General features: G+C 37.1%; 1 protein-coding gene across 1 annotated transcript in view; it reads right to left on the reverse strand.

Annotated features, from left to right (window-relative positions):
* ampd2a (adenosine monophosphate deaminase 2a) overlaps positions 1-8,539 on the reverse strand; it is an 86,169-nt gene extending 77,630 nt beyond the window's left edge. Inside the window, exon 1 of the mRNA XM_061922728.1 lies at positions 8,446-8,539. Coding sequence (XP_061778712.1) covers positions 8,446-8,455 — 10 coding nt within the window. The 5' untranslated portion in view covers positions 8,456-8,539. The remainder of the gene's footprint in view (positions 1-8,445) is intronic.
* Positions 8,540-17,738: the final 9,199 nt, after the last annotated feature.

Below are 17,738 nucleotides of genomic sequence, written 5' to 3' on the forward strand. Positions count from 1 at the left end.
CTTGCTCTTATTGTCTCCAACAACTTTTAAAGACTACCCTGAAAAAGATACACATCAAACATGCACCACTCGTCATAATAACTATGATATTTCTGAATCTAAGTCTGTGAGTGTGAACTGATAAAGCCTGCTCAGATGAGAGGTGAAACATCTTCTCAGACAAAATGAACAATCCAGCTGTGATCTATTAAATGCCCTGAGAATACAATGACCTGGATGAATGAGAACATCCATAGGCAATCATTATTATTATTACAACAGATTAGGCTTGTTCTTAGGGGGTAAAAACATGTAAAAACTTGTATTTTCCAAAGTGACTTGCTCTAACAAGCACACAAACAAGAAGCAATACCAAGATCACCACCTGGTGGTGAGGATGATGTACACAGCCGTGCATGGGACTTTTTGATTGATTGATTGAAACTTTTCATAGTAGATTGCACAGTGCAGTACAATTGACCAGTAAATGGTAACACCCGAATAGGTTTTTTAACTTGTTTAAGTCGGGGTCCACGTTAATCAATTCATGGTAGACCATAGTGGAAGATCTTTTAACGACTGATGGCAAGATCTGCTTGCTACCGGATGTCCTTAATATATTTTTTAAAAACAAAAATTAAGTCAGTGACATGGCTTTATATAATAAGAAATCATTTTTTCTCCCTGTATAACCACCCCCTTCTGTACATACACATGGTGCATACATTCATTCGTATATAACAGTGGTTCTCAAATGGGGGTACGCGTACCCCTGGGGGTACTTGAAGGTATGCCAAGGGGTACGTGAGATTTTTCAAAAATATTCTAAAAATAGAAATATTTCAAAAATCCTTTATAAATATATTTATTTAATAATACTTCAACAAAATATGAATGTAAGTTCATAAATTGTGAAAAGAAATGCAACAATGCAATATTCAGTGTTGACAGCTAGATTTTTTTGTGGACATGTTCCATAAATATTGATGTTAAATAAAGATTTCTTTTTTTGTGAAGAAATGTTTAAAATGAAGTTGATGAATCCAGATGGATCTCTATTACAATCCCCAAAGAGGGCACTTTAAGTTGATGATTACTTCTATGTGGAAAAATATTTATTTATAGATGAATCACTTGTTTATTTTTCAACAAGTTTTTAGTTAGGTTTACATCTTTTTTCCAAATAGTTCAAGAAAGACCACTACAAATGAGCAATATTTTGCACTGTTATACAATTTAATAAATCAGAAACTGATGACATAGTGCTGTATTTTACTTCATTATGTCTTTTTTTTCAACCAAAAATGCTTTGCTCTGATTATGGGGAACTTGAATTAAAAAAATGTTCACAGGGGGTACATCACTGAAAAAAGGTTGAGAACCACTGGTATGTAATATATAAATTAAATACTTCTTGGGTCCCGTCAGAAAATTCAAGGTTCCAGTAACAGAAAAATTGTACGAATTATACAAGACAGGAAAAAAATGGTCAGAATAAAAATAGCTGTGAAAATAATAAGAAAAATATACAATCCAAAAAAACTAATGATTGCACAATCCATCCATTTATTATCTACCGCTTGTCCCTTTCGGGGTCGCGGGGAGTGCTGGAGCCTATCTCAGCTGCAATCGGGCGGAAGGCGGTGTACACCCTGAACAAGTCCCCACCTCATTGCACAATATCTATTTTAAAAATCTACATATCTATATATACAGAAGACAAAATTCTATTATCATCTATCTTAAATATTTAATCAATGATACCATCATTGATGTATCACTAACCCATACATTATTTTACATAAAAAGAGACAATTTTTTGATGCTAAAGAAAGCCACCTACAAATTTCACAACATTAAAAAAAAAAACCTAACCATTATTACTATAGCCATTTTAATGGAAACACGACTAACTCTTTAACGCATCATAATAATCCCCTCAATTACCCCCCCAAAAATGAATTAACTCGTTGGAATATAAAGACTATATAACATACATCCAAAAACAAAAAGTATATGCAAAAGTGCAATATATTTATCTGTACAGTATTTTTTTATTTATATCTGTACCTTATTGATTTTTTTTATCCTGCACTAACATGAGCTAATGCAACAAAAATGTGTTCTTATCTGCACTGTAAAGTTCAAATTTGAATGACAAAAAATGGAGAAAAAAAATGAAGTCAAGGGACAAAACGATGTTCCTTATTGAGGTGAACATGCTGCGTTACAACAAAGTTGAACGTAAAGAAGGAAAACGTTTAAACGTGTGCAGCCTTTTCACGAAAATGTGACCAAGAATGATATATGAACCAAAGTCTATAAGTCAAACACTGCTAGAGGCTACAGTACTTTGTAACAGGACGTGCACCGATAGACTAGACTTATTTCCTTCTTTCTGCTGCGGTTTTGGACAAGCTTTGTGTCGGCCCTGTCTCTAGCCGAAAATTAGATCACTCTGCATATCTCCCCTTGACATACACTTGATGTCCAAGTTTATGTTGGGTAAAATCGCCATCAACCGTCTGTCCACGGGAATTATTAGTCACTTGTAAACAGAGAGACTGTGGTAAGACTGACGGTGAGCATTTACTCGAAGTTAAAATGAGTGAAATTACTTAAAGTAGACATAAAAGTGGAGCAGCAAAGTGCAAGGAAAAACAAAAAAAAGAGAACAAGGAAAAGCCAAATTACAAAAACTGGACACATATTTTGTTAATCAGATTCAGGCCCACCAAAAGCTCCGATACTGCCAACATCAGGGAGCCACAATTTCAGGTAACAATTCAGTTCTAACAACTACTGTACTACACTGTAACATGGGACGGCGTGGCGCAGTGGGAGAGTGGCCGTGCGCAACCCGAGGGTCACTGGTTCAAATCCCACATAGAACCAACCTCGTCACGTCCGTTGTGTCCTGAGCAAGACACTTCACCCTTGCTCCTGATGGGGGCTGGTTGGTGCCTTGCATGGCAGCTCCCTCCATCAGTGTGTGAATGGGTAAATGTGGAAGTAGTGTCAAAGCGCTTTGAGTACCTTGAAGGTAGAAAAGCGCTATACAAGTACAACCCAGGTTTCCGCGGGGCATTAAAGAGCATTAAAAGTAATTAAATGGATTTTGCGAAAATTAAGGCCTTAAATGGCATTGAAATTGATATCCAGATGTATTTAAAAATGTATACAATTGTAGAACTTGGTCGATAGTAGTAAGTCAATCAATCAATCATTGCTACGTCTGTTTGTGTGTTTCTTTTCTTAGGCTACGGCTTTCACACTGGATACGAGAAGTTTTGCAAGGTCCGTTTCCGAACGTGTGAAAAGCGCTGCCTCAATACGGCAAAATGAAACGGCTGTGGGGGCCCAAACTTAAGGTCTTTGTAGGTGTGTAATCCTTAACAGTGACACCATGTCACGTCAATAAGGAAGTTGAACTTGATTCATACATGACTACTTTTTTCAGCTGTGTCCAGTTCAACACACAAGCTAACTTGGCTTACTTTAACAGGTCTGGTGACGCACCTCAAGTGACCTCCGGAGGCTTAGGATGGATAAACGAGTCAATTCTCACAACTCTTATATTCACTGGCATTCCCACAGTAAATGAGTTAGATTTTAGGGGTGTGGGAAAAAATCGATTCAAATTCGTACCGCGATTCTCACATTGTGCGATTCAGAATCAATTCTCATTTTGAAAAAAAGCGATTTTTTTAATTTTTATTAATCAATCCAACCAAACAATACACAGCAATACCATAACAATGCAATCCAATTTCAAAACCAAACCTGACCCAGCAACACTCAGAACTGCAATAAACAGAGCAATTGAGAGGAGACACAAACACGACACATAACAAACAAAAAGTAGTAAAACAAAAATTAATATCATCAACAACACTATCAATAGTAGTTATAATTTCAACATAGCAGTGATTGAAAATCACTCATTGACATTATCATTTGACATTTACGAAAATAAAAAAAAAGAACAATAGTGTCACAGTGGCTTACACTTGCATCGCATCTCATAGGCTTGACAACACACTGTGTCCAATATTTTCACAAAGATAAAATAAATAATATTTTTGGTTCAATTAATAGTTAAAACAAATTTACATCATTGCAATCAGTTGATAAAATATTGTTCTTTACAATTATAAAAGCTTTTTACAAAAATCTACTACTCTGCTTGCATGTCAGCAGACTGGGGTAGATCCTGCTGAAATCCTATGTATTGAATGAATAGAGAATCCTTATGAATCGGGGAAAAATCGTTTTTGAATCGAGAATCGTGTTGAATTGAAAAAAACAATCAATATTGATTCACAACCCTATTAGATTTCCTTCAGCTGCTTGACACTTTATGCATAACTGGCTATCTACTGTACCCATTATAAACAACTGACCGTAAAATACAAACTGTTCAAGATTTACCTACTCTGGGGCCTAGTGGTTAGAGTGTCCGCCATGAGATCGATAGGTTGTCACTGTGAGTTCAAACCCCTGCTGAGTCATACCAAAGACTATAAAATTGGGACCCATTACCTCCCGGCTTGGCACTCAGCATCAAGGGCTGGAATTGGGGGTTAAATCATATGTTTTTTTTCTTCTTTATTATGCATTTTTGGCCGGTGCGACGTATACTCCGGAGCGATTTATAATTTGAAAAATACGGTATATTATATTGATCAACTAAGTCTTATTTGGAGGGCGTTGTGGGCGAAAAAGATGGACTTCCATTGACTTCACTGTTAGTATTAGAATGAGAATCAGAAGTACTTTATTAATTCCTGAGGGAAAATTAAGATTTTCAGAACAATTCCATTCTAGTGCAGACAAACATCACAGGGAGACAGGATCGCTGACGGGTCTGCCAACTTCCAAGGCCCCTTGCAAAAAAAGTTAAAAACAGGTAAACGCTCAGGATGGGGGAGGGAGAAAAAAACAAACAAAAAAAACAAATAAAAAATAAAAATATTCAGTCTAAGCCTGGGCCCCTGGATAGAGGGTCCAGACTGAGGCGAAGGAAAAAAAACCTCTGAGCAATCCTGTTTTGTCCTCGTGTAATGTTTGTTTGCTCTTGTTTGGGATTTTTCTATTGTTTATTTACAACATAAAATGTATAAAAAAGAAAAACTTATGTGTTTTGTCTTACATAAGGATTGTGAATGATAGACAAATTAAAAAAAAAAAAAAAATCCGATCCCATTTATTAATTTTTCTGTGCTGTGTCTGGCGTAAGTGAGAAAATAAATACATGTAGGACATAATAGGAAACTAAAACTTTCAGCAAAAGTGGCTGACTGGCTAACTTTTCAAAACCTGGTTAAAGCTTGTTGATGGTTAACCCTGTGAGGCATGTGTTTGTTGTAAAATTATGTTAGGGTGAGCTTTATTATTTGGGTTAATGAGGCCCCGCCATGAAGCCTTGCTACCCCACTGGAAATGGCAGTGTGCCTAACGGCCACAAAATTACGTATACTTGCACATGCAAATTAAATTCTTAATTTGTGTTCGACCCCTGAGCGACAGTGGTGTGGACAATTTGGTATTTCAAGGCTCCTGAACCCAAAATACCAGAACTTACTCAGGAGAGCCCCCTTAATTAAAACAAAATCAAAACATTTATCACAGCTGTCTGATTGTTTCTACATAATGAAATACTGCCATAAAATTGTAATTACTTATCTGAAAGAATACCTGCCAAAAGCCAGACTACTTAATAAATGATAAATGGGTTGTACCTACCTTCAAGGTACTCAAAGCACTTTGACACTACTTCCACATTTACCCATTCACACACTGATGGAGGGAGCTGCCATTCAAGGCCCTAACCAGCACCCATCAGGAGCAAGGGTGAAGTGTCTTGCTCAGGACACAAAGGACGTGACAAGGTTGGTTCTAGGTGGGGATTGAACCAGGTACCCTCGGGTTGCGCACGGCCACTCTTCCACTGCGCCACGCCGTCACAATACACACACACAGTGTGGTATTTGTTCACAAATATATTGCTATATGTATTTTTTACACGTGTGTGTCTAAGGTTATGTAAGTTGTGTGTACTAAGTTATATTTACAACATGGAGCCTTGTGTAATATGTATATAAAGATAGATAGATAGATAGATAGATAGATAGATAGATAGATAGATAGATAGATAGATAGATAGATAGATAGATAGATAGATAGCTAGAGAGATAGATAGATAGATAGATAGATAGATAGATAGATAGAGAGAGAGAGAGAGAGAGAGAGAGAGATAGAGAGAGAGAGAATGATAGATAGATAGATAGATAGATAGATAGATAGATATATATATATATATATATATATATATATATATATATATATATATGTATGTATGTATGTATGTATATATATATATATATATATATATATATATATATATATATATATATATATATATGTATGTATGTATATATATATATATATATATATATATATATATATAAATATATATATATATATATATATATACATACATACATACATACATATATATATGTATACAGGTGCTGGTCATATTATTAGAATATTGAAAAAGTTGATTTATTTCATTAATTCCATTTAGAAAGTCAAACTTGTAGAATGTATACATTCATTCCAAACAGACTGATATATTTCAAGTGTTTTTTGCCAAAAAAGAGATGATTATAGCTGACAACCAATGAAAACCCTAAATTCAAACTCTCAGAAAATTACAATATGGTGAAAAGGTCAGATATTGAAGACACCTGGTGCCACACTCTAATCAGCTAACTAACTCAAAATACCTGGAAAAGCCTTTAAATGGTCTCTCGTTTTGATTCTGTATGACACACAATCATGGGGAAGACTGCTGACTTGACAACTGTCCAAAAGATGACCATTGATACTTTAAAGAAGGAGGGCAAGACACAAAAGGTCATTGCCAAAGAGGTTGGATGTTCCCAGAGCTCTGTGTCCAAGCACACTAATAGAGAGGCAAAGGGAAGACAGATGTGGTATAAAAAAGTGTACAAGCAAAAGGGATAACCGCGCCCTGGAGAGGATTGTCAAACAAAACCGATTCAAAAATGTGGGGGAGATCCACGAAGAGTGGGCTGCAGCTGGAGTCAGTGCTTCAAGAACCACCACGCACCGACGTATGCAAGATATGGGCTTCAGCCGTCGCATTCCTTGTGTAAAGCCACTCTTGAATAAGAGACAACGTCAAAAGCGTCTCGCCTGGGCTCAAGACAAAAAGGACTGGACTGCTGCTGAGTGGTCCAAAGTTATGTTTTCAGATGAAAGTACATTTTGTGTCTCCTTTGGAAATCAAGGTCCCAGAGTCTGGAGGAAGACAGGAGAGGCACAGAATCCACGTTGCCTGAAATCCAGTGTCAAATTTCCACAATCGGTAATGGTCTGGGGTGCCATGTCATCTGCTGGTGTTGGTCCACTGTGTTTCCTGAGGTCTTGGATCAATGCAGCAGTCTACCAGGAAGTTTTAGAACACTTTATGCTCCCTGCCGCGGACCACTTTTATGGAGGTGAAGATTTCATTTTCCAACATGACTTGGCACCTGCACACAGTGCCAAATCTACCAGTACCTGGTTTAAGGACCATGGTATCCCTGTTCTTGATTGGCCTGCAAACTCACCTGCCCTTAACCCCGTAGAAAACCTATGGGGTATTGTGAAGCGGAAGATCCGAGATGCCAGACCCAACAATGCTGAAGAGCTGAAGGCCACTATTAAAGCAACCTGGGCTCTCATAACACCTGAGGAGTGCAACAGACTGGTGGACTCCATGCCACGCCGTATTGCTGCAGCAATTCAGGCAAAAGGAGCTGCAACTAAGTATTGATTGCCGTACATGCTGAAACTTTCCATGTTCATACTTTTCAGTTAGCCCACATTTCTAAAAAATATTTTTTGGTACTAGTCGTAACTAATATTCTAATTTTCTGAGATACTGAATTTGGGATTTTCAGTAATTGTCAGTACTAATCATCAAAATTTAAAGAAATAAACATTTCAAATATATCACTATGAATTGATATAATATGTAAGTTTCACGTTCTGAATATAATTACTGAAATAAATCTACTTTTTCGTGATATTCTAATAATATGAACAGCACCTGTATATGTACTGTATATATAGACTTGTTTGTGGTATACTTTGTCTCTTTAATATTTGCAGAATTCCACCCTTCACATTTATACAGAATTGTCTTTACTGTGTTACTTATTTAATTCTTCTTCTAATTAGTATGTATTCAAATGTGTCTGTTTGTAGCAAAGTCCTTTCCTGCAAAGGATCAATAAAGTATCTAAAGTAGTCTGGCTGCCACCTGCCATTGTGATGGTTGTTTGATACACCAAAACATTTTTTAGACACACACATATTAAAATAAAAAAAAAACACCCATATAGTTGCAAACGTGGGTTTTAAAACAATAATACTGGAAGCGTGTTGACTTACCACCTGCCATATTTGCGGATGTAGCTCACCGAAACCGTGAGTTGACTGCCAAAATAGGGTTGCCACCTTTCAGGACTGGAAATAAGGAACACTCCTCACGGCGTCACGGCGAAACTGCATGGCCGAAAAAATTTGAGAGTTTGGCTCCCCAAAACTTCGAAATGCATAGAAAGAAGTGTAACTTGTACATGAAAAAAATAAATGCTTTGATTTGATTGACATTATTTCACTCATCATATTAGCGTCTGGGCCTATAGCCCCTGGGGTCACTTGGTGGTGAGTAAGGAAGGGAAAGTCAAGAAAGCATTTATCCATTCATCCACCCATTTTCAATCAACATATCAGTCATACTTAAAGTTTAAAGTGCTTTATTAGCAATGAACATTGCTAAAGTGCTATAAATTAAATACAGGTTTGCAGTTTAACACCCAAAAAACTAAATGAAACACTTAAACTTGTGTATCCATCCATCCATTCATCTATTTTCTACCGCTTGTCCCTTTGGGGTCGCTGGGGGGTGCTAGAGCCTATCTCAGCTGCATTCGGGTGGAAGGCGGTGTACACCCTGGACAATTCGCCACCTCATCGCAGGGCCAACACAGATAGACAGACAACATTCACACTCACATTCACACACTAGGGCCAATTTAGTGTTGCTAATCAACCTATCAGTCATACTTAGTGGCCATATTCTGAAATCCCAAAAAGAGGACACATATATGCTTGCCAAGGCCGGGACTAGGTGAAAATTCGCCAATGATACTTGAACTTGCATCATTAATAATATATTTATTCAAATAAAGCATTTTTTTCTCCTCTGTTAACAGCAGTGTTGGCGCTAGGAATTTTCAAAATGGGGTTCCATGGACCCCATCAAGTCATAAACATGGGGTCCCACAGTAAATTTTTGGGGTCCCACAGTACATTTTTGGGGTCCCACTTTTTTGCGTTTTGAAAACAAATGATAAACTTATGCATTGTCCTGTTATATCTCACATTCTATGTTGTGTTTTGGAAAAAGGTTGTCCATAATCGTTACTTAATTCATTAAAAAAATAATATAAAAAGAAGACAAATTTGTATGCAGATGTAAATGTATTCTGTTATAAACATTCATTCACTTTCTTCTTTCCTTCATGGATCTAAACTTTACCGCTGCTGGTAGGTTTTTCTATGTTTTTATTTAATAAGTTGTCAGTGTATTTATTTCAGAATAAAAGTGTAAAATGTGTTTGGCTTCAGTCATGAAAGGATGATAATTGTGTGCCAGGGCATACAATCATTTTATTATTGACGCTTAAATCTCTGGAGTCTACCTCAACTTCAGATCTATTCCTCATTTCAAAATGTTTTTGTTTTTTGTTTTTTGTTTTTTTGTTTGTTTGTTTTCCTTCCTTTTTTGTCAAACACAATATACAGTATGCAAAATCTTCCATCCATCCATCCATTTCCTACCGCTTATTCCCTTTTGAGCCGCGGGGGGCGCTGGCGACTATCTCATCTACAATCGGGCGGAAGGCGGGGTACACCCCGGACAAGTCGCCACCTCATTGCAGGCAGAATCTTCCAGTAAAAATATTTTTCACAGTGGAATATTTGATGTGACGCAATCGGGGTTCTCGGGCGGGGGGGGGTTGTATTGTAGCATCCCGCAAGAGTCAGTGTTGCAAGGGGTTCTGGGTATTTGTTCTGTTGTGTTACGGTGTGGATGTTCTTCCGATTTATGTTTGTCATTTTAAAAGCATTATAGTCAAACAAAACACTTTTTTTGTGTGAACGCAAATGAAAATATGAAAAGAGAAAATGTGAAAAAAAGTGCATATTTTTCAAGGTGTTTTCTCTTTTGAGGTTGAGGACGCAGTGCAGTATCTGCTGTAGACATTTTGTAAAACGGGCGGTGGCAGCGTAACTAAGCAACCATCCTGATAGACAGTGCAAAGGGGCGGGGCTGCGTGTAGGCTGACAGAGGGGCGGGGCTACGGAGTCTGAGAGGAGAGGAGAGCGAAGCAGATGTATTTGTAAAGCCACACTCGGGCGTGACTTGTCCAGGGTGTACCCCGCTTTCCGCCCGATTGTAGCTGAGATAGGCACCAGCACCCCCCGCGACCCCAAAGGGAATAAGCGGTAGAAAAATGGATGTATGGATGGCACTCGGGCGTCTGCTTAGCTTTTATTTTGTTCATTATTGTTGAATTCAGTGTTCACGTGTGTATTTGACAGACGCATGGGACAAATAGGAAAATACAGAAGATACGGGATGCAACATTTTTGTCCCCATTACGAGTCAATTCCGTATTTTACGGGTCGGGTGGCAACTCAATGTCAAAAACACAAATAATAAATTAAAATGTCATCTCTCTCTAAACCACTTAAACATGAGACCAATAGCCTATACATTATCAAAATTATTATGTATTTTTTTTTTTTAAGTTGCAAAGAATTCCCCGCTTCTTTCCCCCTCGGCTATCGTTAGCATGTAGCTAATGATAGCAGCTCTTGGTTGCTAATGCCTCATGCCAAAGGATATCATAATAACAACATTAACATATGATTAAAGAAACACCACAATAAATGATATTGAATAGCGTTACCAATAGTTTTTGGTTTTTAGACCTTGTCTTGCTTCATGGTTATTTAGGTTCAAAGCTTTGAATCGGGAGCACAGTCGTTTATGTGTGCGTTGCCTCCTGATGGCTTCCGGTCGGCTTGACAACATTTTTTATATTTGTTTGATCACTTTTACTTTTAGATATGTTTATGTCTTTCATATTTTAACATAGGTTAGTATGTAATTATTATTATTGTGTGAATGCTCCGAAGCAAAAAAAATCTAGTTTTTCCCGAAATTCTTACATTTAATGGAAATTCCCATTGAATTCAATGGGACATTCTTCAACGTTCCACAACTACCACTGTTTTCATTTGATTCAAACTGTTCCAACTTCAAAATATTTAGCCTGTTCAGGAATTGTGTGTTCAACTGAAGCATTGGAGCATTCACACTAATTCCTATAGGAATTGCCTCAACGAATGACTCTATCATGTATATAGCTAACTTATGAAGGGTTCAATGTATCAAAATAGTTGGCATCCTTATTGAAATGTGGATTATTTACAATGTCTAAGTAATAATGTGTGACTCAAGTCCAACCCTTTTTAATGTGAACCTTTGAACCTAAAAGCCATATACTGTTCATCAGAACCCTTGCTGTCCAATAGTCATACAATTTGAAATTTAACTGAAATGTTCTGGAGGGAAAAAGACATGTGTGAGAAATGTTTTGTCAATCTGACCAGGTAGGACTTTGAGGTTTAATCACAATGCCACCACGTTGTGTATCTGTCATGATAATGATAATAGCACATGGTGCATATTTTGACAGTTGAGGCAGTGTTTACTACCCATAGGGGCCCATTGTGGGGCCGCAACCGCCCTCTAGAGGGCCAGTTAAAATATGTGTTCCGTATGGGCCGCTTTTTGTACTCAATTAGTGTTGTCTCGATACCAATATTTTGGTAGCGGTACTAAACTTATTTTGATACTTTTCGTTACTTTTCGATACTTTTATAAATAAAGGGGACCAAAAAAAATGGCATTATTGGCTTCATTTTAACAAAAAATCTTACATTTACAGCTTACATTAAACATATGTTTTTCTTATTGCAAGTTTGTCCTTAAATGAAATAGTGAACATACTATACAACTTGTCTTTTAGTAGTAAGTATACAAATAAAGGTTCTTAATTAGTCTGTTGACATATGCAGTAACATATTGTGTCAATTTCCATTCTATTATTTTATCAAAATTATTAAGGACAAGTGGATGAATTATTCATCAACTTGTTCATTTACTGTTAATATCTGGTTACTTTCTCTTTTAACATATTCTAACTACACTTCTGTTAGAATGTAATAATCACTTATCCTTCTGTTGTTTGAGAGTGTTGGACCGGTACTTTCCCGAGGCAGTATAGTACTGAATATGATTCATTCGTATCGGGGTACTATACTAATACCAGTATGCTGTACAACCCCTAGTAGTAATACACTTTTCCACCACTTGTGGCAGTAATTACATGTTGATAAAATACATAGTAATAAAAATTATGTTTAAAAAAAGTGACAGTATAGCATTCGGTTATGTATATGTCAAGAGTATTAAAAAGATGAGGGGTTTTACTTCATTTGAGATTTCCTAAACTTTCCTATACTCAAATACTAACACTGAATTAGTAATCCCACTTTTGATTTTAGTGGTATTCAATAATTATATCTCATCTACTGTTTAACAGGATAAACCTTGTCATATGATTTGAAAGCATGTGTTGATCACGGAGATTATTATCAAGATTTACGTCAGGCGGATTACGCAAATAAATACTAGTCAAATATACTGCAAAAGAAGGGATTCATGAAAACTTGTGAAATATACATTTAGATACAACTACACAGTGCTAAAATAAATACATTCAAACCAAATAGATAATAAATAATACAATATACAAGTAAAGTGAAAAAGAAAAGCTTTGGTTATTATTTTTGTGCGTAAGAAACTTCACTATAACATGTCATTACTGCCACAAGTGGTGGAAAAATGTATTACTACTAAGGTTGTACGGCAAACCGGTATTAGTATAGTAACGTGACACTAATGAATCATATTCGTACTATACTGCCTCTGAAAAGTACCGGAACAACACCCTCAAACAACAGAAAGATAAGTGATTATTACATTTGAACAGAAGTGTAGTTAGAACATGTTTAAAGATAAAGTAAGCAGATATTAACAGTAAATGGACAAATAGATGAATAATTCATCCACTTGTCCTTAATAATTTTGATAAAATAATAAAATGGGAAATGACACAATATGTTACTGCCTACGTCAACAGACTAATTAAGAGCCTTTGTTTGTTTACTTACTACTAAAAGACACATTGTATAGTAGGTTCACTATTTTATTTAAGGACAAACTTGCAATAAGAAACATATTGTTAATGTAAGCTAAGATTGTTTGTTCAAATAAAACCAACAATGCCATTTTTTGTGGTACCCTTTATTTCAAAAAGTACCGAAAAGTATCAAAAAATGCATAGTACCTGTACCAAAATATTAAAAAACACCAAATACCCCCCAAAAAATACCAATACCAGAATATTGGTATTGGGACATCACTAATTACAATTGAGTAGACACTGCGGCCCATACGGAACACATATTTTTTAGCGGACCCACAATGGGCCCCTCTGGGTAAGAAACACTGCCTCAATCGACTGTTTTCCTCTGAAATTTGTCTTTTTTTTTTTTCCACTCAGTAGTAAATAAAGGTAAACTGTGAGTTAAATACGCCCAACATTTAGTTGAGATTAGTCAAGTAGTAAAAGTAATAACAGGGCCATCATGCCTGCGATGAGGTCGCGACTTGTTCAGGGTGCGCCGCCTTCCGCCCGATTGTAGCTGAGATAGGCACCAGCGCCCCCAAACATGAGTGCACATCATAATGGCAGCTACACTTTCCATCTTAAACAGGTAAAACAATTATTTGGGAATGTCAGGCGGGCCAGACTGAAAAGCTTAAAGGCCTACTGAAACCCACTACTAGTAGTAGTTTATATATCAATGATGAAATATTAACATTGCAACACATGCCAATACGGCCTTTTTAGTTTACTAAATTGCAATTTTAAATTTCCCGCCAGTTTCTTGTTGAAAACGTCGCGGAATGATGATGCGTACGCGTGACCTCACGGACTGTAAGGAAATATTAGCGCTGTACCAAACACAGCTAAAAGTCATCTTTGTTCATGGCGTTATTACACAGTATTTTGGACATCTGTGTTGCTGAATATTTTGCAATTTGTTAATTTAATAATGGAGACTATAAAGAACAATGCTGTTGGTGGAAAGCGGTGGATTGCAGCTGTCTTTAGCACCGAGACACAGCCGGTGTTTCTTTGTTTGTTGTGAAGCTTTAACACAGAGCGGTCAAGCGAACATGTTTCTCTGCGTCAACCAGCATGTTTTTGGATGGGGAAATTGTGATATACATCTTACCGGAGAAATCATTGGATTATTCGTCGTCCTGCAACAGCTGTTTAAAAGACAGCTGTGAGCTTGGCTCCTCGGCTTCTCTCTGAGACACTTCGTGCTCACCGCAGCCATCCGACCTCAAGGTAATACTTTACAATCTTTAAAATCTCACTAAAACACTATTAAAATAATAAGCAGGTAAGGGATCTTCCAGAATTATCCTAGTAAATGTGTCTGATTACATCTGAAACGCTCACACTGCCGCCGCCCGGAGCCGTCGCTTTCTTTTTCTTTTTCTAGTCCCTCTCTATCAATATCCTAATTCACGAATCTTTCATCCTGCCTCAAATTAATGGAGAAATTGTCACTTTCTCGGTCCGAATTGCTCTTACTGCTGGTGGCTCCCATTAAAAACAATGTGAATACGTGTGGAGTCCTGCAACTCGTGACGTCACGCGCACATACTTCCGGTAAAGGCAGGGCTTTTCTATTAGCGACCAAAAGTTGCAAACTTTATCGTCGATGTTCTCTACTAAATCCTTTCAGCAAAAATATGGCAATATCGCGAAATTATCAAGTATGACACATAGAATGGACCTGTTATTCCCGTTTAAATAATAAAATCTCATTTCAGTAGGCCTTTAACGGGCCGCATGTGGCCCCCAGGCCCTAATTTGCCCTGGTCTGCTGTACTATAACATGTCATTACTGCCACAAGTGGTGGGAAAGTGTATTACAACTGAGTGCCACTGACGCACATTCGGAACACATATTTTTTAGCGGCCCCACAATGGGCCCCTACGGGGTCGAAACACTGCCTCAATCGAATGTGGTTTCCTCTGAATTTTGTCATTGTTATTCCTCCCATCAGTAGTCAGTAAAGGTAAACTGTAACTTAAATAGTGGAGATTGGTCAAGTAGGTTTAGTGAGATTGACGAATGAAAACTCCACATACTTTTTTCAGCTTGTCAAGTGAGCTTGCATATAATCAACTTCTTACACCAGTGTTTCTTGAGAAGCTTCTTTGCAGCCTTCTCGCGCTTGCCACGCACCCACACACTCTGCAGTCCGTCCTTGCATAATCGCACTCCAGCTACACTGGCCTTTGCCCTTTCGCGCGTTCAGTACCAAACCACGCTGACTTGAAAACTTGACTCTTTTTTTCCACCTTTTTTCCGACTGCAGCAATCATACGACAGCCGCTCTTTGCTATATTACACGCCGCCGCTTTCAATGGCATTTCTTTAACGTTTCTTAATGTTTTGCACATTTTTTCAGCAATTTTTAAGCACACAATATGGAAATATAGCAATGGAAGCTGGTGGATACTCACATAAGCAGGGCTGAGCTGGGGCTCAAATCAAACAAATGTCAGGAGGTGCGGCTTTGAACTGTAATACATTTGGAGAAGTCACACAGATAAGGACACCCAATAGAACAGCCTCCACCCACCTCCCACTGCAGCGCAGAGAAATGTCACTGGATAATAATTGCCATGGGGACTGACAGACATTTTATTGTATCTTCTCAAGGCACAATGCTGCAGAAGTGAAACTATGTATTAAGTCGGTGTGCCGCTTGTATGGCAGTGTAGGTAGAACACCGGTATCAAACTCATGGCCCGGGTCTGGCCTGCCGCATCATTTTATATGGCCCTTGAAGGCCTGGAAAAAATATGGGTCAATGAGGTACCATAGTGGTTAGAGTGTCCGCTCTGAGATCAGTAGGTCGTGAATTCAAAGTCATACCAAAGACTATAAAAATGGGACCCATTACCTCCCTTCTTGGCACTCATTATCAAGGGTTAGAATTGGGGGTTAAATCACCAAAAATGATTTCCGGGCATGGCCACCGCTGCTGCTCACCCCTCCTCTCACCAACATGGGGTGAGGGTGATTGGTCAAATGAAGAGAATAATCTCACAACAACAAATTTGTGTGATAATCATTCGTACTTTAACTTTTGAAAGTTAATCTTTGCTTACTAAATGAATTTGTTCTTTCGTTTTGGGCAGAAAAAATGGACGTACTGCATGAAATTGCTTTTTTTTCAACTTTAATATTAACCAATATTGCAACAAATATTGTATCGTCATACGGTCAAAACAGTTTTTGGGGTTAAAGGTTAAACAAATGCTGTAGATATCTGCTTGAATTAGGATTTCAAAGCAGGTTGACCAACAAATTGTTTACTGTAGATTCTAGGGGTTAAATTTATGTTGTTTTTTTGCAGCACATAAACTTTAAATGAATGAAAAAACCTTTTTTTTATTTTGGTAAAATTCTGTAAATTGAGTGGGGGTTTTTTCCGTGGTAAAATCTACACTTGTTTTAGCGTGTATTAAAGCAGTGGTTCTCAAATGGGGGTACGCGTACCCTTGGGGTTACTTGAAGGTATGCCAAGGGGTACGTGAGATTTCTTTTTCAAATATTCTAAAAATAGCAACAATTCAAAAATCCTTAATAAATATATTTATTGAATAATACTTTAACAAAATATGAAATACAGCAATGCAATATTCAGTGTTGACATCTAGATTTTTTGTGGATATGTTCCATAAATATTGATTTTAAAGGTTTCTTTTTTTGTGAATAAATGTTTAGAATTAAGTTGATGAATCCAGATGGATCTCTATTACAATCCCCAAAGAGGGCACTTTAAGTTGATGATTACTTCTATGTGTAGAAATCTTTATTTAGAATTGAATCACTTGTTTATTTTTCAAAAAGTTTTAAATTTTTTTATATCTTTTTTCCAAATAGTTCAAGAAAGACCACTACAAATGAGCAATGTTTTGCACTGTTATACAATTGAATAAATCAGAAACTGATAACATAGTGCACTATTTTACTTCTTTATCTCTGTTTTCAACCAAAAATGCTATGCTCTGATTAGGGGGTACTTGAATTACAAAAATGTTCACAGGGGGTACAACACTGAAAAAAGGTTGAGAACCACTGTATTACTGTAAACGGAAAAAAGGTAGCACATTTTTTTGATGATAAAAAACTGGCAGCTCTGTTGCCAGAATTTAAAAAAACAAACAGTGGTGCTGTTTTTCCATTTACAGCAGAGGAGTCAAAGTCATTTTAGATCAGGAGCCACATGGAGGAAAATCTACTCCCAAGTGGGCCGGACTGGTAAAATCACTGCACGACAACTTGAAAATAAGACGATTTCAGATTGTTTTCTTTGTTTAAAAATAGAACAAGCACATTCTGAAAATGCAGAAATCATAATGTTGTTTTTTTTTTTTTTACAC

The sequence above is a fragment of the Nerophis ophidion genome, linkage group LG16, assembly GCF_033978795.1.
Source record: "Nerophis ophidion isolate RoL-2023_Sa linkage group LG16, RoL_Noph_v1.0, whole genome shotgun sequence".
Taxonomy (NCBI): Eukaryota; Metazoa; Chordata; class Actinopteri; order Syngnathiformes; family Syngnathidae; genus Nerophis; species Nerophis ophidion.